General features: G+C 50.2%; 1 protein-coding gene across 5 annotated transcripts in view; it reads left to right on the forward strand.

Moving 5' to 3' along the window:
• The window catches only part of TSPAN14 (tetraspanin 14), a 56,296-nt gene that overhangs the window by 21,820 nt on the left and 12,072 nt on the right, over nucleotides 1–22,404 (forward strand). For 4 of the 5 annotated variants that reach the window (XM_042960926.1, XM_042960923.1, XM_042960924.1 and 1 more), the window contains exon 2: nucleotides 6,777–6,874. In XM_042960926.1, coding sequence (XP_042816860.1) covers nucleotides 6,794–6,874 — 81 coding nt within the window. In that variant the 5' untranslated portion in view covers nucleotides 6,777–6,793. Of the gene's footprint in view, nucleotides 1–3,223; nucleotides 3,552–6,776; nucleotides 6,875–22,404 lie in introns of those variants that run through there. The other variant, XM_042960925.1, reaches the window with a different exon arrangement.

A 22,404-nucleotide genomic window follows, 5' to 3' on the forward strand; every position in this document is an offset into this window, starting at 1 on the left:
GATTCCTTGGATGTTGAACCAAGTGGGTGAAGGTGAACCCAGACCAGTACCCTGAAATTTCAGTATGCTGGGGAGAAAGGGATGATCCTACAATTTCATACAGAGAAAGAAATGCATCAGACACACAGATGGGGAACCTGAGTGGCTTCACGGCTTCTCAATACGCTGGAATGTAGAAGATGTAGAGTGATGCCTTGTCATTCTCTGTGAAATTGATTCCCAATTCCGTTCACATGCTTTTGTTCAAGAGTGAAGGTAGGATAAACCTGTTTTCAGATATATAGGGTTCGAAAAACTTGCCTTTTGCACTGAAAGTTTTCTCCACCAAGGTGAGCAAAGACTGGATTTCTCGTGGGCTGTGTCCCAAACTGAGGTAAAGGGAATTCTGGGTACCAGTCCAGATCGAAGCAGCTCCGTAAGCTCCAGGAGAGTTTTCTTCTGGAAGAAGAAATACAAACAGAACATCTGTTAGCAAACTTACTGAGAGGAGACTTGGACAACTGGCATTGAATTTGGGGTTGACTGTGGATAAATTTATAGGAAATTAAGCAAACAGAAAAATAAGAGAATCGTTAACTCCAGAGAACAAAAAGTTGTGCAGGAAAAGTAATTATGATTTATATGGCTCTCCCTGATGTTAGAAGTGGTCATGATAATATAAACTCTGAAAGTCACTCTAGCCATTGCTAGAGTTTAACTGTAATTGGAGTGGAGATACAGGAAAGGAGAAGGATGAGGGAGCTTGGTGGGGGGCAAGTGGTTTCTATAGGAGTAAATAGAGTGGGGTGCCTGGGTGGCTTCATCGGTTAAGCATCTGACTTCAGCTCACGTCATGATGTCACGATTCGTGAGTTTGAGCCAGTGTAGGCTCCCTGCTGACAGCGTGGAGCCTGTGTCCGATCCTCTGTCCCCCTCTCTCTGTCCCTCTGCCAGGGGCAGAGGGTGTGTGTGTGTGTGTGTGTGTGTGTGTGTGTGTGCATACAGTGCATATGTGCTCGCTCTCTCACACAAAGATAAACATGAAAAAAAAAAAGTTACATCGTCACCTTCCAGGGTAGGAAGTAGGTAGCTAATATCTAAAACTGAAAAGCCAAGGACTAGTAACACAAGCGTGTTACATACGGACATTTCTAAGAGCTATTTGGGGTATAGCTATCAAGATCAGCCGGAAAGTTGAAAGGGTCCCTTGGAAGGGGAAGGGCCTACAAGCTGCTTTTTCTCAACACAACGTGTATGGTAGTTGCTGCTTCGATTCTGTGCAGGCATGATTTTGAAAAAAACAAACCAACTTGAAACCCCAAATCTAGAATGCATGGGGCACAAAAGGGGAGGTATTTTTTCATGAAGCTCGGTTGTGCACATGAATATGTGTGCACTGGCTTGATTTTGTTCATGTGTTTCTTACTGTGGGTCATGGTGAAAATGTGAAAGCCATCGTCTGCTGGTTTCTCATTGCCCGTTTACTCCTCATACGTCTGAGCTGCTCACGTATTTTACAGTGGAGCACGTGCTACTTTTTCAAATTAACAATAAGACGGGGAGAGGGAGAAGGAAGGAATCTTACAGGCTGAAAGAATCCCAAAGTAGACAAGCCCTGTCTACAAGGACCGTAGAGGTCATCACGTTGGGGGGCCAACATCCTTGGAGGTTGGCACATCCTCCCCCCAGCAATGGCCAATTTACATTTATAATGCAGAGGTGGTAATGGTTAAGTGCAACAGTGGAAAAGTTTCTAGAAAATCACTTAGCAGTCTACCCCCCCCCATGCAACCATTTCCACACTTTTATATTCCATTTTGGCCTTCAACCACATGCTTACAAATTGTTCTGTAATTGCAAACCATGATGTTCAGATTTCATACTTAATGCATATTCTTTTTCTTTTGTTGGTTTATTTTCTGGAGGCAGATTCTTAGTCATGACTTTATTGGATTAAGGGTATGACTTTCTTTTTCTTTTCTTTTTTTTCTTTTTTTGGTTTTGAGTGTCTGTAACCATATTGCTTACCAAAGAGTGGTAACAATTTACTCTGCTGCCAGCAAGGTGTGAACTTGGCATCCTCATCACGGGCTTGCCAGCAGTAGCTACGTGGTTATTTTGTCAAAAAAAAGTGTGACAGGAGATAGCATCTCTGGATCGTCGTTCGGTTTCATTTCCAGTGATGTTGAACATTTTCTCATCTGTTAATTATATTGTCCTTCCCTTTCATTTAATGTCCGTCTCTTTTGTCCTTGTGTCTAAAACTGGAGTCTTTTGAGTATGGATTTTTAGACATTGTAGATTTTTTACCCTTTGTCATAATTGCTGCGGCTGCCGAAAACATTGTTTCACTTAAAAAAAAATTTTTTAATGTTTATTTATTTTTGAGAGAGAGAGAGACAGAGTGCACACAGGGGAGGAGCAAAGAGAGGGAGACACAATTTCAGGCAGGCTCCAGGCTCCAAGCCATCAGCACAGAGCCCGACGTGGCACTCGAACTCACGAACTATGTGGTCATGACTTGAGCCGAAGTCTGACGCTTAACCGACTGAGCCACTCAGGCGCCCCTGAAGACTTTATTTTTAAGTAATGTCTACCCCCGACATAGGGCTCGAACCTACAATCCCAAGATCAAGAGTTGCATGTTCTACAGGCTTTGCCAGCAGGCGTCCCTCAATGGTGTTGGTTTTAATTAAGTTCCTTAGTTGGTAGAGAGCGGAGTTCTGCCTTCCTCTGATATGACTTGGTTTAGCAAATAAGATGAGCTGTCAGGGACCACGGTTACTTCAGGGTCATTTGGCTGCATGTTGGGTCAGCTCTGGGCTTTAGTTTCGGCACCAGTGCCTTTGTCACTTTCTCGGGGTGCTGTGTCAGCGTGGGTAACCCTCAGGTGGGGTGGCCAGGGCGTTGAGGCTGTGAAGTGGCTGAACCAGACCCACTGGAGCTCAGCATTGGCTTCGTTCCCCAAACTGAGGGCCCCAGGGGCTTGTGTCGGAGGCGTGGCTTGGACTGGGGTCCACACAGATCTTCCCTTTACCTCCTTTGGTTTACATTCAGAGATCTTTGGTGACAGTGACGTTAGGGACCTGCTTCTACAGCCGGAGGCCAGCAGGGCAGATTGCAGTGCGAGAGAGAGAGAGAGAGAGAGAGAGAGAGAGAGAGAGGGAGGGAGAGAGAGAGAGAGGCAGAGGCGGGCAGCCTTTCTTTCTGCTCCTTAGGCTCCCTGGGGGTGGGGAAGTGGGGTCACTCTCCCCGCCTGTGGTTACTTGAGTGCCTTTTCTTCCCACGGGGAGGAATAAACAAGTGGGTGACAAAAGACTGAAATGTTTCCCCTCAACAGTTTCCTCTTTTGTGAGTTGGATGGGGAAATGGTGTCATTGGGACATCCCCACGCCTAGACCTCACAGGGTTATCTTGGTCCAACGAAAGTGGTGCAATGGGTCGTGCATGACAGGCGTTTAGGGGACGTGTCTGAGCGTGGTGCACGGTGTCATGGATGATCAGGGGCTTCCTCGTCCTTCCCCGGTGTGGACCTGGCTAGTGCAGTTCCAAGTGTCTGAGTCTCCAGGAAGGTACGGGCTTGGAGTTGACGTCATGGTTGCTGAGACTCTCTGGCTGTGGGATTGGACCCTGACGTCTGTGAAAGCAGAGCTTTTTCCGGTTGCTTGTGTGTCTTTGTGGAGTGAGGCCTTCGGGGGCCACAGTGAAAGAGGGTAAAACCTGTGGTGAGGGAGGCCAGGTGCCCTGCAGAGAACTCTCCCCTCTGGGGCCTGCGTGGTTATGAATTCCTGTGGCCTTTCTTTCTTTTTTTTTTTTTTTTTAAATGTTTATTTATTTTTGAGACAGAGACAGAGCATGAACGGGGGAGGGTCAGAGAGAGAGAGGGAGACACAGAATCCGAAGCAGGCTCCAGGCTCTAGGCTCTGAGCTGTCAGCACAGAGCCCGACGCAGGGCTCGAACTCACGGACCGCGAGATCATGACCTGAGCTGAAGTTGGACGCTTAACTGACGGAACCACCCAGGCGCCCCTCCTGTGACCTTTCTATGTTCGTCATGCTTAACCGGCCGGAGCTGAAGAACAGGGAGCTCCAGGTTGAGAGTTCTGTTTCACCTCAGAGTAATCATTTCCCAAAGGCCCCAAGCAGAGGGCAGGGATGAGGCTGCCACTACCTTGGAAAACATGCAGACTTGTGCTAATTAGCTGGTTTCTTTGTGGAGGAAGAAGGGGGACTGGCTTTGTTTACTGCTCCAAAGCTTTTGAGCAAGAGCTTTACCATGGTTGGGTTAAAGCTGACAGCTGACAGCTCAGAGCCTGGAGCCTGCTTCGGATTCTGTGTCTCCCTCTCTCTGACCACCCTCCTTGGTGTCCAAGGAATACTCTCGAGGACTCCTGAACTTTTGGGTACCATGCCCGAGTAGCCCTCCCCAGTCTCTGGGGTTCCGTTCTATGGAGCATATGGCCATCCACCTTCCAGGCGTCTCTAGGAACCACGAAGAAGAGGGGACTGTATTTGACAGTTCTAAGGAGCAGGCTTGTCTTGTCCATAAAAAGAAATAGGGTTTCTACCGTTTCGAACATTTTCCTGCCTTCTGGGGCATTTTCAGCCAAGTTGACTGTTTCACTGTGAGGAACTTACCTGAGATTTAGGTTAAAAAAGTTTTTGTTTTTGTTCTTTTTTTCTATATGCATGAAGCCAGTCATCTGAAGTTGGACGAAAACTTAGTGCTTTGAGGTTTTTGTAATCTGTGAAACACAAATGGGTGAATGTTGGTTCCCTTTTAGTTAGTTGCCTACCAAGAGCCGTCGCTACCATAGCCCTAGTCTGTCCTGTGTCCCTACAGCTAGCAGGGTCCTTCTGCCTTTGTAGGATCCCCAGAGGGACCGCAGTCCATGGTGCCCGGGCTGATAGTACGTTAGGCGAGTCAGAAGTTGTCAAACATGCAGATTCTGGGCCCCAGCCTAGCCCCACTTATCAGAACGTGCAGAGGGTAAGGCCTTGAGATCTGTGTTTAGGATAAGTCGTTTGATGCTGTCAGCTGGGTCTCTCAACACCAGTGACATCAGGGATCAGTTTCAGTTGAGGATGCTGAGGCCTTGAGAGGGCAGGAACTTGCCCAGGGTCGGGTCGCATTGCCGAAGGAAGGAGTCTCGGCCTGAGAGCCCCCGGTGGTCTCCTTGTAGCCGCCCTGCGTGGCCCAGGCTGCGTTCAGGCCTCCTGTGTGCCCTGTCCCCAGTGGTGTCCTTCGGTACCTGGGATCACATTCATCCTCATCCTCGGAGGGGAGTTTTGTGCAAGCGCGGCTCTGACGGTGGGGACAGGGGGCTGCCGGGTTGCTGTCCCCTTCCTGGCTGGTGTTTGAGGCCCGACAGGCCAGACTCGCCCATCCCTCCCGGAGGGAGGAGGTGAGCAGACCGTGGTGTCCAGGCTTCGGTGCCTGTTGATTCTGCTCTGTGGCCAGGAGGGTTGAGCCGGCACAGCACTCATCTCCAGAGGGCTGTGGTTTTCATGTCCCTGCTTGGCACCACTTTCTCAGAACATTACGAGCCCCGTGGCCAGGCCACTGAGGCTGCCTCACAGGAAGGGATTTTGCAGCAGCCACTCCTCGGCAAGGCGGCAGTAGCTGGATTCTTCCTGGCAGTTGTGAGTGGGTTGTCTCCTCACTGCTGGAGTAGCCTTGTTTGGTTTTGCCTTGGGCCCTGTTATGATGTGCCCCTCCCCTCACCCCAGGAAGTGGGAGGTGAACTGGGGCCTGGGGGTGAACCCTGGATCCTGCCTCCTGAGGGTCAGCTTGAGACTCCCCCACTCCCCCCCCCCCCCACCTTTCCCATCAGGTAAAGGCGGGCCAGGTCCTGAGATTTCCCTTTTGAGGGCACCTTCCTTTTTGTAGGATTCTCTGAGGGGCTTTGGGGGATGAACACGGATGAAAAAGAAAAAGAGTGCCCCCCACTTCACCCTCTGTGCAGTTCACAGAGCATTCTGGAGTCTGAGCTTTTACCCACAGCCTCTGGAGGCCAAAACGGTGGTGGACGAGTTGCAGGGCAGGTTAAGCAGGCGAGGGAGGGGAGACAGGCATGGGTGAATGCTGGCTGCTGTATGCTCCTGGGGTCTGTCCACCTTTCTCACCTCTGTGAGGACAGAGCTTGGGAGGTCATCTCAGAAAATGTTGGATGAACGAATACGGAGCCTTAATTCTGGCTTCTTTACTGGCCTCGGTTAGATCATGCCTGCCTTTCATCTCTCCTTCCCAGACGTGCCTCTCAGTGCCCCCGTTTCTTTGGTGACTCCCTCTATTCCTGGCCCCTCTGCCGTGGGTAGTGGTGGGTGGAGAGGACGTGGACTGGGGACCCCGCTGTCCTGGGTTCAGATCCTGGGCCCTGTCGGGTGTTTTTGTCTTATCCTTGGGCAAGTCCCACAACCTTCCTTCCTAACTCCTGTTTCCTCTGCCAAGCAGTGGAACCAGCAACACCCAATGGAGAGATGAGATAGATGTTTGGGAAGGCCTGGAATTCAGGGGACACTTTGAACACCGACATTCTGCGTTCTTTCAGAAATCTCTTCTTATTTTCGGGGCTGTTTTTGGAGAGTTGAAGGAATGTGGTTGTTGCCCAGTCTATATAGCTGGCATTGAGAGTAAACTGAAGCCTGAACCCGTGCACGAACACGGGGAGACAGTTTGGGTAGATTTCTGGAGTCTGTGTATGAGCCTCACCTTTGCTCTTTCTTGGGGAGCAGGTTTGGGGGAGATGTTATTGTAAGTGACCCTGTCATCTCACTGCTCCCATGTCTGTCCACAGATCCTGCCTCTCGGAAGATGCACTATTATAGATACTCTAACGCCGAGGTCAGCTGCTGGTATAAGTACCTCCTTTTCAGCTACAACATCGTCTTCTGGGTGAGTTATCGAGAGTGGCCGCTTAGTCTTTTATTCAGTAGATCGTGATTCTTCACGAACTGTTGATTTGCCAGGCCCCCTGTGAGGCTGTGCAGGAGAAGGTGGGCAGGGTTAATGAGCCCTGCCCCCCCCTCCCCGGCCGCTGGCAGAACCAGTGACAAGTCGATTATAAAATAGACTGTTAAGTACAGTGACAGGGAAGGCCAAGGTGATTGAAAACCAGGTTAATGGGCCCCTACCTGAGCCTTGGAGGTTTAGGAACGTTTGAAACTCTGGCCCACACGCATGTCTGTCTTCCCGCTTCCCTGCCTGGGAACGAGCCCCATGAAACGTCGGTAGCAGGGCACTTAGTGCCCTTTTGACTGTGGGCCAGGCCCTGTTCTAGGCTCTGGGAGGTAAGAGTGGACACAGGCAATAAAGCCCTGTTCCTTGTGGTGCTTGTGTGTAACCCGTAATGGCAGTAGCCTACTGAGCAACAGAGTAGGGAGCTCCTTGGCTAGGGTGGTCAGGGAAGGGCATTCTGAGGAGATGACTTAAGGACTGAGAACAGAGTACGAGTGAAGAGGCAGCCGGTGGGGGTCTGGGAAGAAAGCTATAGGCAAGAAGAGCAGCATTTGCAAAGGCCCTGAGGCAGGACTGCGCTTGGCAGGGGCAAGGGACTTGGGCCTTGTGGCTGGAGCTCAGCGAGTACAAAGGAGAAGGGGACACGAGGGAGGACAGAGTCATGAAGGAGACAGGGCATGTAGGACTTACAGTTCTCAGTAGGTAGTTGGAATTATTTTCTACTTTCAGTAACTCTGAGGTTATAAGTTGGATCTGATTTTGGAATGATTCTGTAGAGTGAAGCGATGGATGGGGGTCTCATGTTCTGAGATAGAATTTTGGGACAGAAGTGGGAGGATGGTCTCTTAGCCACATGGAGATGTTCGTTTCCTGTCTGCGACCACCCTAGAGATGAAAGACTTCGCTACCATCGGGGCGGTGGCGGGGGCGCTAGATGAGGTCTTTGAGGGAGAGAGTGCTGACTGAGAAGAGGAGGGAGGGGTGTGAAGGTCAAGTCCTGGGGTGCTAGAGGGGACCCTGAAGAGGAAAGTCGGCTCCAGAGTTGCCTGTGAGTGGGTGGACAGGAGACTTTGTATCATAGAAGCCTCTCAAGGACAGAGGAACAGTCAGCTGTGCCACAGGGGCGTGACGTAGGATGAGGACAGAAAATTGGCATTGGCCTTGACACAGTGGACGTTGTGGGTGACCTGGACCAGACCTGCTGTGTGCTCTGGGGGATGGAAACCCACCTGGAGCTGGCCAAGGAGCCAGTGGGATGTGGGGCAGTGGAGACTATGACTCATGACAGATCTTTCAAGGGCTCTGCCCTAAAGAAGAGCAGAAAAATCGATCACTAGCTGGAGATGGTCAAGGCATTACGGGAGGTATCCTAGCATGTGTGTGTCGCCAGGGGGGTAGGTCCAGGAGAAGCAGACACTGAGTCTATGCAGGTGGGTGCGGGGACGCGATCTTACACCTTAAGCAAGCATTGCTTATCAGTATCTGGGTGGGGGCATGTGCAGAGGGAGGGACAGAATGAGTGGCCGTGATGCCACATTTTGCCTCTCCTGTGAATTTCTGGCATGCCCTGTTTGGACTCGAACTCTTGAGAACAAGGCAGACTTGCGTTAAGACTTCCCAGCTTTCACCCTTGATATTATAGCATCATCTCCTGATGGTTTATCTCAAAGTTTTGGGGTTTTTTGTATGTGTCTGTCCTGGAGAAACAGGGTGGGATTCAGTGGCGTGGCTGTTTACCCCACGTCTTTGTGCTCAGCCTGTCTGTCTCTGGCAACTTTGTCATTTTCCTCGAAATAAGGCAATACAGGACATTCGATGGGTTTCCTTTGGGCTTCTCCTGATGGGAGGACGAAGGCTGCCTCATCCTCGCAGTGTGTGGCTCCCTGGATCTGCAGGGCTCCCGGCCTGGCCCCACCCGGAGGCCCCACCCACAGGCCAGGTGTATGGTGGAGGGCCAGGTGGCAGACAGGCAGTCTGACACTTTGGACACTTGTACGCCCAGTTGTCCGTGTTGTTCTCTCCCACCCCCCAGGCTGTGCTTGCTTGGTCTGGCGCCTTGACCTTCGAAGGTCATCCTGAATTTTTCAGCTAGAGCGAAACTTCCCGCGGCTGTAACTGAGGGCCCGCTAATGCCCTGTTTCTTCACATTCTTTTCAGAACCGACTCTTGGCTCTTGGGAAGCTTTACCAACTTGCCCAGTAACACCTCGGCAGCCCCAGATTCGAATAGGAGAGTTCATGAATTCCGAGTTGTACTCTGCTTGATTGAAAAGGGCTGCAGTGTTATCGGCGTTCTGCAGGATTGCCGATGTGTGGCCGAGAGTCTGTTTCTCAGTTGTTGTGCACTGGGGCAGAACAGGAGGGGACAAAAAGGAACAGCCAGGAAAACGAGGCACGAGAGAGCTTGGCTGGGAAAGTGCGAGGGTGGCCAGACGCCTCCCTGCTGGGTCCCTAGCAGTTATCTCCTGTCTTCTGCACAGGAGCTTAAGTGTGGGGTGAGGCCTGAGAAGTGGGGCACAGAGCCTTCAGGGAAGAGCATGGTGGGTGCAGCGGGGGGCACCCCAGTGCCAGTCTGGACTCTGACCCGCTCTGAGTGATACTGAGTAGTCTTCGCGTTTTCATTGTGAAATATCGATGGCACAGGCCTGCTGGCTGCCTCCCGAGGTTGCTGAAAATGTGTAAAACCCTATGCCAAGCTTTACCTCCTCAGAGACTCCGAGAAAGTATTCTTTTTTTACATAGAGCAAATACCAAGATTGAACAGTCTGACAAACCTCCATGTTCCCATCACGTGGCTTCAACAGTTACCAACTCATTAGCCAGTCTTTGAAAATTTATATCCTCCCCTGTCACCCTCGATTATTTTGAAGCAAAGCATAGGTTGTTTTGCACAGAGTGTTTTTGTATTTGTTTTGTTTCGATGAATTCGCAGTGCACAGCGGGATGGGACTACGGCTTTGCTGGCAGACCTGGGCCCAGCAGGCAGGTTCAAATATGCAGAAGCAACCTGTCATTTCTGTGCCCGATTCTAGGTGCTGGAACAAACACAAGGTTTTATTGGGCACTTGGCCCCGTTCAGAATTACTTGTGTACCAGCACACACCTGTAACAGTTGAACAGGGTTTATTTATTTATTTTTTTTTAAAGCTCCCTACCTACAGTTCGGGACTGAGATTTTTTCCCCAAGGGACCATTAATATTTGCTTGGGGTGAGAAATGTGGACGGAGCCGATGTGTGTGTACAGAGTGAGCATGGGGTTGGGCCTCATGCGGTTCTTCTCACGGGGCTGTCCGGGAAACAGTGCAGCATTCAAGGACACTAGCACTTTCTACTTAAAAAACAAAAAAAAATTGTATGTATGTACATATTCATTATTTTTAAGTAGGCCCCATGCCCAATATGGGGCTCTACTCATGACCCTGAGATCAAGAGTTGCATGCTCTACCGACTGACCCAGCCAGGTGCCCCTCTACCTTTTTCTTTTTCTTTTTTTTTTTAATCATAGTCATTCTTTGCTTGTATTAATGAGACCTGTTTCAAGTGCAGAATATCACTCTGACTTAAGAAAATGCAAATCAAAACCGCAAGGAGATACCAAATTACACCCATTAGGATGGCTGTTACACACACACACACACACACACACACACACCCCAAAGTGGCAGATGTCGCCGAGGATGTGGAGAAATTGGAAGTCTCGTGCACTGTTGGTGGGAATGCAAACTGGTGCAGCCACTCTGGGAAACAGTAGGGAGGTTCCTCATAGTGTGAACAATAGAACTACCGTATGATCCAGCAATTCCTCACTTGGAATAGACCCGAAAGAATTGAAAGCAGAGTCTCAGAGAGCTATTTGCACACGTGTGTTCATAGCAGCGTTCTTCACAACGGCCAAAAGATAGAAGCAACCCGAGCGTCTACCGACAGATGAATGAATCGACAAAATGTGCTCCGTATGTGCAATGGAATATTTTTCAGCCTTTAAAAAGGAAGGAAATTCTGACGCACGCCACCACATGGGTGAGTTCGAGGACATACGCCAAGTGAAATAAGCCCGTCACAAAAGGACAGATACTGTATGATCCCACCTGTGTGCAGAACCTTGTAGTCAGAGGCTTCAGGATGGAAAGTAGAATGGTGGTGGCCAGGGGCCGGGGAGGGGAGAGTGGGGCGTTAGGGTTGAGTAGGTACCGAGCGCTGGTTTTGTAAGGTGGAGGCAATGCACAGTGCACAACACTGTGTACTGGGCACCACTGAGCCGTACTTTTACGAATGGTTGCGGAGTTTACATTTTATATTGCGTATACTTGCCCACAATTCAGATGAAAAAGCAGTCTCCTTTGACTTGCAGGGGAGGGGCAGCTGCTGTCAGGTATACCGTGGAGGTGGCACCGGATAGAGCCCTTTTCTTTGTTTTCACCCCACCTGGTTCCAAAAAGAATTTGAGCTCTCTTGGTTTTGCTGAGTGAATCCTCTGGAGGGAATCATTCAGATGATGTCTGAACCCCAGGATTGCTTCCCACCACAGCATTGAGTTCAATCTGCACAGGTTCAGATAAAGCCCCTGCCTGGATCTATTTCAGAGATGGATTAAAAGTGGAGAACTGAGGCCCCTTGTGGCACAGACAATAAGCCTGTGTTACACGGGCCAGAGAGTCCCCCTGCCACTGGCCGGCCGCTGTAGCGACTCGGGCAGGTCTCCGCCGCAGCTTCCCTGCTTGCGAAGTGCGGGAATTGGCCTCCGAGCCCAATGGGCAGCCTGTTTCTAGGTGAGAGGAGAGTCGTGGGCATCTGTGCTGTGACCAGAGTGGCTTCAGGTGCCTTCCTTCAAAGTGACAAAGGCCTCCCCTGACACGGGTGAATATGTAATTTATGGCTGGAGTCGGGAAACTTTTTAAGAGTGAAAGAGAGCTTATTAAGAGTTCTCAGACGGATCTCGGATGTATCTCAGGACTGTCCCAGGCAAACCAGGATGTGCGGTCACCCTACTCGAGAGAGGCAAAGCAGAGAGGCAAAGCGAGTCTGCTGGGGAAGGACTGAACCGGCAGCTCCCTCCCCCCCCCCCCCCCAGCATCTGTGTGGGTGGAGGGTTGTCTTCTCTGTGTCTGGACTTGACTGCGCTCCTCCTTTGATAGCAGACTCCCCACATCCTGCAGAGCTAATGTCTCTGGATCCCTCTGACTGACGGAGACTTGCCCTTATTTGAGCTGAACTCTGTCCATGTAACACCAGACCCCAAGGCTTGACCCCTGGTGTCCATGTGGTTTCTCTGCTTCTGTCTCTGGGTGATTAGGTCAATCAAAAAGGGAAGTCCAGGGGCGCCTGGGTGGCCCAGTCGGGTAAGCGTCCGACTTTGACTCGGGTCATGATCTCACAGTTTGTGGGTTCTAGCCCCACGTCGGGCTCTGTGCCAACGGTGTAGAACCTGCTTGGGATTCTCCCTCTCCCTCTCTCTGCCCCTCCTCCCCTTGCTCTTTCTCTCTCTCTCAAAAATAAATACATTAATTAAAAAAAAAGGAAAGTCTAGTGTTTTAATAATATGTGTAGTGTATTTTCACTTCCACTCCTGGGAAGTGGTACCTTTTTTCTCTTCAAGTTTTATTTAACAAACTTTTGTAATTGCATGGAAATTCTAGAAGCTTACCCAAGGTACCCCGCTTTACCGAGTTCCCTCCTCAGGCTCTGTTCTGTCTTCAGTTGCACGTGGTCTCCCATCTTTGTGAGAGAATCTTTGTAGTCGTGAGGTCAGCGTTTTCACGTCAGCATCAGCTAGCCTAGAACATTCTAGGTCGCCACAGAGTCTTCTTGATTGTATTTTTGGAAATTCCCATATTGGACATTTCGGTTGTTTCCAATATTTTTTTTTTTTTTTTTTTTTTTTTTACACTATCCTAGATAAGGATGCAGTGACTGGTTAGTGTAATACAGATTCCTCCCTTCGGGCAAGGCAGGGAAATTATTTGCTGGGATAGATTCCCAGGAGTGAGATTAAATGGGTCAGAAGGTGTGTATGCTGTTTTGACCTGACTGACATATTTATACTGTCAAAATTACTTCTCTCGAAGGGCTGCCCCAATTCATAGGAAATAGACTGCCTTATCTCTTGGCACATGGGGTGTGTGAGTGTGTATTTTTCTACATTTGCACTTGCCAAGTCAGAGGGCAAGATTGCTTAATCAGAGATTCCACTAGAACACCCTGATGCTTACTCCCTGTAGGGCTTCAGCTCCTGATCTCCCTTGAGCACGTGGCAGGCTTGAGGAAGGGCCGCTCATGGGGCTCTGCGATGGTCATTGCCCAGCACATATGATTACTGAGTGCTCACAGGTTAGTGTCAAATCTGGGTAGCTGGTGGTGTGTATAACTATGCATCCTTCCCCAGTAAATGGAAGGGCATCCTTCCCCAGTTGGCATGCCCCAGTCTACTGCCGTGTCTTGTGTGTGGGAGTGCCCTATTCCTATCTTGGTTGTACCTTCTTTTTTTCCCCAGAAACACTTTTTAAAAAAAAAAAATTTTTTTAAATCTTCATTTATTTTTGAGAGAAAGAGAGAGACAGAGTTGAGAGCAGGGGAGGAGCAGAGACAGAGGGAGACACAGAATCCGAAGCAGGCTCCAGGATCCGAGCTGTCAGCACAGAGTCTGACGCGGGGCTCAAACCTGCGAACCATGAGATCATGACCTGAGCCGAAGTCAGACGCTTAACCGACTAAGCCACCCAGGCGCCCCCCAGAAATACTTTTTAAATATCCCCTTTATTGAGGTGTAAATTCAATAGAATGGCATTTACTCACTTCAAGTACAGTTCCATGAGTTGACAGCTGTATACTCCCTGAGACCACCATCATCCCAGCGAAGATAGAAAACCTTTCTAGCACTTCAGAAACTTTTCTGTGCTCCTCTGCTGTCATTCCCTTGTACCCCTTCCTCAGGCCACTGTCCATCTGCTTCCTGTCCCTCTTACAATGGACCCTCTCTCTTATCTATCTGATTTCTTTTAGTTTAGGTCATGTTTCTCCCTTGTTCTTCTGTTTTTCGTTTCATTAATGTCTTTAAAGATGTTAAAATTATTGTATTACAATTTTTTTTTAAATGTTTATTTTTGAGAGACAGAGCTCAGGTGGGGGAGGGGTAGAGAGAGAGGGAGACACAGAATCTGGAGCAGGCTCCGGGCTCTGAGCTGTCAGTACCGAGCCCAACATGGGACTCCAACCCATGAACCGCGAGATTATGACCTGAGCCGAAGTCAGATGCTCAACCGACTGAGTCACCCAGGCGTCCCTTTAAAAATTATTTAAAATTTTATCTTTCAAATTGTAGTAAGACACATATAATGATGTATCACTGGAATCATTTTTCCATGCATAGTGGTATTAAGTACATTCACCTTGCCGTGCAGCTATCCCCACCATCTGTTTCCAGTCTATTTCATTGATTTCTGTTCCTGTTTATATTATTTCCTCACTTTCCCCTATTTTAAGATTACTTGGTTGTTTTTTTTTTCCTAGCTGCTTAAGGCAGAAAATTAGATCATTGATTTTAGATCTTCTTTCCTAGTATAGGTATTTGATGCTCTCTGTTTTCTGCATCCCACACATTTCGATATGTTTTCATTTCGTTTGGTTAAAATACCTTGTATATGCATATTCTGTATGGAATGTATCCTGTCTTCCCCCTTCTGGCTCACTTCAACAGTTTTCTCTTTATTCCTGGATTTTGGTTTTATTATGATATGGGCTGGTGTGGTTTTCTTTATTCTGTTTGAGGTTCATTGGGCTTTTGGGATTTGTGGGTTTATAGTTGTCATCAGATTTCGGACTCCTTTGACCATTATTTCTTCAAATACACACCTCTCCCCTTTTTCTTCTCAGGCCCCTTATAGTCTCATGGGTCACTGAGGCTCTGTTCATTGCCACCCGCCCCCCCCGCCCCAACCCCTGCCCCTGAGTTCAAATAATTTCTATTGCTTTGTCTTTAAATTGACTCATCCTTTTTTCTATAGTGTCCAATTGTTATTAAACCCATCTAGTGAATTCTTAACGTCCAGTGTTGTATTTTCTATTTCTAATAGTTCCATTTGGATCTTCTGTTTTCTATTTCTTTTCCTCATTATGTTTATGTTTCCCTTTAAGTCCTCAAGAATATGTACAATATCTGTGTTATTAAAAAAAATTTTTTTATTAAAGATTTTTAAAAAGTTTTTATTTTGAGAGAGAGCAAGAGAGAATGAGTTGGGGAGAGAGAGGGAGAGAGAGAATCCCAAGCAGGCTCTGCACCGCCAGCCTAGAGCTGGACACGAGGCTTGAACTCAGGAACCATGAGATTGTGACCTGAGCTGAAATCATAAGTCGGATACTTAACTGACTGAGCTACCCAGGCGCCCCTAAAATATCTGTTTTTAAAGTCTTAGCTAATTCCATCTCCCCTGTAATGTTTGTGTCTTTTTCTAGTTACTGAATATTTTTCCTTGTTATAGATCACATTTATTTTCCCTTCTTGCCCGTGTAAGTACTGTTTTTGTTGTTGTTGTTTTTTAAGTAGGCTCCATGTCCAATGTGGGGCTTGAAATCACAACCCTGAGATCGAGAGTAGCACGTTCTACTGCCTGGGGCAGCCAGGCACTCCTGTCTAGTAGCTTTTGATCAGATGCTAGATGTAGTTTTTCCTCTGAAGCATTCCTCTTGTTTTGGTCCGCTCAGGCTGCCATTACAAAATACCATAAACTTGCTGACTTAAATGACAGAAGTTTATTAATCTCTCACATTTCTGGAGGCTGCAAGTCTGAGATTGGGGTGCAGTATGCTTGGGTTCTGGGGAACGGTCTCTCGCTGGCTTCCCGACGGCTGCCTTCTTGCTGTGTCTACAGGGCAGAGGGTGCTCTTGTCTCTCTTCCTCTTATAAGGATACTAATCATGGAGGCCCCATCCTCATGACCTCATTTAACCTAAATTACCTCCCAAAGGCCCACCTCCAACTCCCATCACATTGGGAATTAGGGCATCAACATTGGATTTTGGGGGACACGAACATTCAGTCCGTGACACCGCCTTTAACAGTGTAGTATCTTCTGAATCTGACATTTTTTTGTTAAATATTGCGTGTAAGATTCATTCACACTGTTGTATGTAGTTGTAGATTGTTGATTCTCGTTGTATAATAGTCCATTGTGGGGCTGTATCGTTTGGGATTTTTTATAGTTTTAGGCTACTATGACCTGTTCAGGTAATATAAAAACTATCCCAAGTTGGAGACAAGAATTATAGGGATGCTCTGGGGTTTGTGTGGCCGAGCTAAAGGAAATCCTGTCTTTCGTCTTGAGGTCCAGATGGTTTTAGTGTGATAGTTTAGTGCAGGATTTGGCAGACTACGGCTTGCAGGCCTGGCTCCCTGCCTGTTTTTGCACATACAACTTTATTGGAGCACAGCCCTGCCCATTCGTTTACATATTATCTATGGCTCCTTTCCTGCTATAAAAGCAGAGTTGAGTAGTTGAAACAGAGATCACCCAGCACAAGGCTGAAAATATTTACTATCTGGCCCTTTACAGAAATGTCAGCTGCTGGCCTTAGTATTTTGGTTTTTTACCCACTGTTAATCACTGAACTGTGCCAGCAAGGGCAGAACCTTGGGAGAAGGTGAGGCTGAGGCTGGGTTGGGCTGGGGTTCCTTCTCTCTGTTACCTGGAGAGCAGCCTATAACCTCCCTTGGATGACTCTGCCCTTCCTCCTTCCTTCCTTTCAAAGACCTTGATACAGTCTGATTCCTGGGTGGGGCTCGGGGTGGGCTGTCTGTTATCGGGAAACTCAGAGACATCTGTGGAAACCGCCCCCGGAGTCCTCTGGGTAGTCCTTACTTCTCACTGGGGCCCCTGGCATGTGTTTGCTGGCTGTGCTGGGAAGGGCACACATGCTTCTTTTTTTCAGAACCGCCCTTCCGGCAAGAGGAAAAGCTGGTGTGTGATAGCTGTGTGACCCTGCGCAAGGCACCATCCTGCCCTGGGCTCTGTTTCCCTCTGTAATGAGGAAGCTGGGCTCCAGCATCCCTTCCGGCTCCCAGACCTTCCAGACTCCCACTGGGAAGTGGCTTAGTTCAGACTCTCTGAATGTGGGACTACTTGAAGGAGGCATCCCCTGCATTGGTGACGGTTCAGAGTGGCTACAGTCTAGAGGGGTGAGGCTTCCTAACCCCACAGATGACCCTGAGACTCCCCTTCAGCCACCTGGGCTCTCAGGGTGAGGTTGGGTCCAGCGTGTGTGCCCTCTGGCATTCTTTCTGGCCAATAACTTGTATTGTTAGCATTTCAAGTGACTGGAACATCTCTGGTGTTCTCGGAACTCCGGCTCTAGGGTCAGAGTCTCCTGTTCTGGAGAGCGCCAGGACCACAGGTCTCTGCCTGGCATGATTTGTGATGGCAAAGCTTAGGCAGCGGGAGGTGTACAGGCCTTTGGAGACTATTGGCCTCCCAACTGCTCGGTTTTGCAGATTGGCAAACTGAGGTCCAAGAGAGGGATGGCTTGCTCAAAGCCACAGGGTGAATTAGAAACAGAGCTGAGATTCTCTTATGGCTTCTTCCACTCTCTGTCCTGTTTTCTTTCCATCATTCTTTCTTATCTTGCTTCAAAAGCCTCCAGAGACCCTGTTTCCCTAAACTCTAATTCACTGTTGTCTCCTGAGACCCGATAAAAGAGATGCCTCTGGAAAGGAGGACTTTGTCTTCGGACAAAGTCTCGAGCTGGGAGCTATTGGGGGTTGGGCACAGAGACTCTTCAGTCCAAAGGCTGGTGGCGTCTGGAAGGCCCCCCCATGCCTCTGCTCTGCTCCCCTCCCCTGCAGGAGGGCCAGGCTCACTTGGACTGGCTCCATGCCCTGGGGTGAGCATGTCACGTGTGATCCTTAGAACCCTGCTATGACCCAGGAGGGGTCGTCCCCATTTTCTAGAGGAAGTCATAGGCACAGAGAGCTCCTGGACTTGGCATGAAGTCCTGTCTCCAGGAAGTTGCAGAGTGGAGACTAGAACCAGGACCAGCTGGCTTGTTGTGCTGTTTGTTCAGCACTGGTCTGGTCTGCTTTGAGTTTGGCTTCCTCTCGAGTGTCCTTCTGGGTTTTTCTCTAGGACTCCCGTAGGCATCCCTGTGAATGTCAGCCTCTGACAGCCGGGGGATTTGCAAGAACCACAGGCCAGTGGGCAGAGCCTGAAAAGGTTGCGTTGCTGCTGGTGGTTTGCCTTGAACTCACTGCACAGAGGCCTCTGGGACCTGCAAGAATTGCCTAAGAGTACGTTGACACACACCGAAATGCAGTCTTGCAAGAGGCTAAGGCCGCTAAATTGTGGGTGATCAGGGGCTGCTTTTGAGCTGCTTGGTGTTGGCACCCTCTTCCCGTCCAGCCGGGCCTGGCCAGGTGTCTACACTTCCACTGTCACTTGAACGTGCTTGGGTGAGGTGCCACAGGCTTGCTCACATGGTGAGCAGATTCTGTGTGGCTCCCAGCCCAGGAGTGCCCCAAGAGGTGCCCTCACCTAATTCCGTGGGGGGAGGGGGGTGGGGGGGGGGCTTTGCCTAGGGTGGAGAGGTCCGTAGCATTTACAGTGACACCCAAAGAGGCCCTGCTCCCCGGCCACCCACTCTAGTTGGGACACAGAATGAGCCTCACCACCCGAGGATACGGGTGGTTGGCTTCAGAGTTGCACGGCCCAAAGCCCCTTCTGTGGAACCCCCGTGCCATCGGGCCCCCGTGCCTGCTCCTGTGGTGGAGAGCTCTGGCTGCCGCTTGCTCTTTCTGGCCTGGGGGTCAGTGGGATAACGTGCTGGCAGGAGGGTCAGAGACGCCTGGGTCTGGTTCTAACCCTGCCACCAGCCAGCTGTGTGACTTCGGGCAAAGAACCGAATTGTTCTGCCTCTGAGCTTTCCTGCTTGAAAGATGGGGTAGTAGCGCCAGTATTATGGGGTGTGGAAGGGGCCCTTTCAGTGTATTAAGTGTTTAACACAGAAAAGAGCGGTCCTGCTTGCCATGGTGACCACAGTGGTGTGCATACCTCATGGTCCAAGGCTGGCCTCCCTTTGGGCTTAGCGGGAATTAGGCCCCATCCTTTGGGAGGGAATTTGATCAGGTCATAAAAGAGAGACAAAGGAGGTTACTCGGAATCTGGAAAGCACCCAGCTGAACTGTCACTCCCAGATGGTTGGCAGCCAGGGACGACAGCCCTGCCCCGTGGACCATCTGCCCCAGAGAGATCCAGAGAAGAGGCCCCGTTGGGAGCTGGGTTAAGCTGGCCAGTGCCCTGTCCTGGCTCTTCCACGGGGCTGTCGGGTGAGCTCCCAGACAGGCCACTTCCCCTGTCTGGTCCTCCATCAGTCTCCTTATCTCTAGAATGACTATCAGCCCCCAAAGTTCCTGCCTGGGGCCAGTGTTCACAGAACCCATGATCTAACATGTGATCCCACCACGCTGCCGGTTCCTCCTGTCTTTCTGATGCAAGTTAACTTTAGTTCTTTCTTTAAAACAGAATGGAACAAACCATGAGCCCTTTTCTTAGTGCCCAGTTGTTGTGAGAGAAGGAAATCTGTGCTTCAGTGGAGGGAGCTGGCCATGACTCAGCCAGGGGTCTTCGGGGGTTGGCAGGGGGGTGGGGGATGGCAGGATTCTCTCACTGCCCTCCATTGTGCCAGGTGGTAGGCAGGCTGTCGTGGAAAGTGGTTAGGCAGGGGCACAGGGAAGGACAAGCCTCCAGGCCCTGTCCTGATCCTAATGCCTCTGTAGGACTTGATGATGGACTTGGGCCACACTGGGCTTTTGCTTGACCCTCGTTTGCTCTGAATGCATTTGGAGGGAATTAGACCTGGGAGCATGTCTGGGAGGAGAGCCGGAGACTGCGGGCAAGGACCACCCTGGTCTTGGAGCCCTGGTGACTCACTCACTTGTGCCTAGTCTGTACCTAACATAGCCAAGTCCTTCTCCAAGTTCTTGGGATGCAACCTTGAGCAAAACAGAAAACATCTCTGGGCTTAAGTGGGAGAGACACAGTAGACAGACATACAGCTCATGTGGTCCACGGGAAGTGCCGTGAAGAAAATCAAGCAGAAAAGGAGGTCAGGACTGAAAGATGGAGAGCTGTCCACCTCGGGTGGTCTCTGAGGAGATGAAATGAGGAGACCTGAGTGAAGTGAGGGAGGAAGCCCGAAAGGGACATGGAGGAACATTCTGGGCTGAGGGAAGGGACGAGTTTGGCGAGTTCCAGAAACAGTAACAATGCCAGGCTGGCCTGGAGAGTAGAGTTGTATGAGCCAAAGCCTGGCTGCCTAGGCCCTGGTGGGCCATGGCAAGGAGTTTTATTCTAAGTGTAAAAGGAAGTGAGTTGGAGAGTTTTGAGGAAGGGAGTTACCCGATGTATGTTTTTAAAGGACTGCTCTAGTTGCTTAGGGACCTGTGAGGAGGCCCCTGCAGGATCCAGACCTGCAGGGGTGGAGCATGGACAGGTAGGAGCAGAGAGTCAGGGAGAGAGCGTCGGATGCGCTAAGTATTTTGAAGGTGCAACCAACAGAGGGCAGGGTGAATGGGAGTCGGGTAGAAAGAGGCATCAGGCATGAGAGGTGTAGGTTTTCTGATCTAAACAACGGAGTAGGTGGCCGTGGTACCATTTAATGAGAAGGGGAAGAGTTGGCAGGGGCTGGGGCTGGGAGAGCAAGGGTTGTCACCCATCATATGTGGACAAGTCAGGTGGACATAGGGTATTTGACCCGGGAGCCGCTATGGCTGGAGATTGGGATTTATGGGTCAGCTGTGTAGACATGCTATGTCAGGCCATGTGACTTATGGCCTCACCTAGAGGACGCCGGGGAGGACAGGAGGCCCAGGCTGAGGCCAGCGTGTGGATGTGCCTGGAGGAGGACGAGCCAGCAGGGGAGGCTGAGGAGTGACAGCATTACGTGCCCCCAAAGCTGAGCGCCTTAGCGTAGGAGGGAAGGACCAGCTGTGTCTGGTCAGGTCAAATAAAGTGAAAAAAAAAGAAAAAAAAAAAAAAGACTTGACCTCCAGCTCTGGCAAGAGGGTCAGTCACTGGGGACCTGGCAGAATGGCGGGGAGGGAAGTCTGCAGGATTCAATGGGCAGTGATGTGTCACCTTTGGGCGTGTCTGCCCCTGCAGCATAGATACTGGGGAGGGAAAGGAACTAGTTAATTCCAGCAACTAGTTAATTCAGTGGGAGGACTGAAAAGTAGGAAAGCCGGCGTGTGGTATACACAGGACTGTGTGTCGCTCCCTGGAGTGCGAGCCCCAGCCGGGCAGGGGGGCTCTGCCTGCAGGCCCCAGAGCTTGAGACGGTGCCCGGCACTGAAGATATACTCACGCGATACTAGTTGAATGACGTGGGGTCTAGGCCCTTCTGCACTGCGTGGTGTTTTGATCTTGGCCCTCTTGGGGCCTGTGTTCTGCTTTGTAAAACAGACAGATCAGGTCCGGGCAGGGCATCTTCACAGGGGGCCCACAGACTGCTGTGGGACCCAGCCTCGAGGAGCCTGTGAACTCTCTGAAATTCCATCCAGAATATTGGATGCGTAAGCATTTTCTGAAGGTGGTCTGTGATTCCACAGAGGTTGAGACCTCCCGGGGCTTTCTTTAAAGGGCCTCTCCTTCCCACTCCAGCCTCCTGGGGCCAGCAGTGAACATAGGAGGCAGGAGTGTCTTAAAGTGTGAGAATATGCCTCGGAAAGGTGGGTTCTAGACAGACATAGCCCTGTGGTGTATCGTGAGGTAATAATGACTGGCAGCCGGATGCCAGCATAAAGTACTTAAGCAGAAAAGTAGGCAGCTTAATTTTCAGAGACCAGGTGTTTTGTTTTATATGGAAAAATCTTCTCTGGTTCAGGAACCTGTGTGGTGCCTGGGGGGTGGGGGGGCTCTTTCTTCGTACACGTGAGGCAGCCTAGCCCCCGTGGGATTGGGGGGTGCTCCCTTTCTGGGGTGAATGCACTGTTTAGCACAGGCCTATTTTAATTCAGTAACGAATACCCAGTAACTAATAACACGGAGCACAGTTGTGCCCCCGGGCTCTGCGTCCCCCACAGCGGTGCCCGGTCCTCTGGAGAGAGGCTCACCTGCTCCGGGGACCTGTGAACGTACCTGGGGAGCTGTCACAGAGGGCGACGTCGTCTTCTACACCCGATTGTGCATTGAAATGAGTTGGTGGGCTTTCAGAATGTGGAAGAAACAGGGCAGGGCCCCATGTCTCTGACTGCATAGTTTTTCCAGGACAGACTCTGCTCTGAGATCTTCACCTCTGTTCTCTGGAGCACGGGGGCCACTGGGGTTGAAGTTTGTCCAGATGTTCAGGGAAGGTAGGTGTGGGTTAGCCAGAATGCCTTGCCATCCGTTGGCCCCCGGGTGCAGTTCCTGTCATCTGCAGGGACGGAGGGCTTGCCTTACCCTCGTACTGCCTGCATGGATATGAGCCGGGAGCATCCCTTGATTAGC

Source organism: Panthera tigris, chromosome D2, assembly GCF_018350195.1.
Source record: "Panthera tigris isolate Pti1 chromosome D2, P.tigris_Pti1_mat1.1, whole genome shotgun sequence".
In the NCBI taxonomy this organism is placed as follows: domain Eukaryota; kingdom Metazoa; phylum Chordata; class Mammalia; order Carnivora; family Felidae; genus Panthera; species Panthera tigris.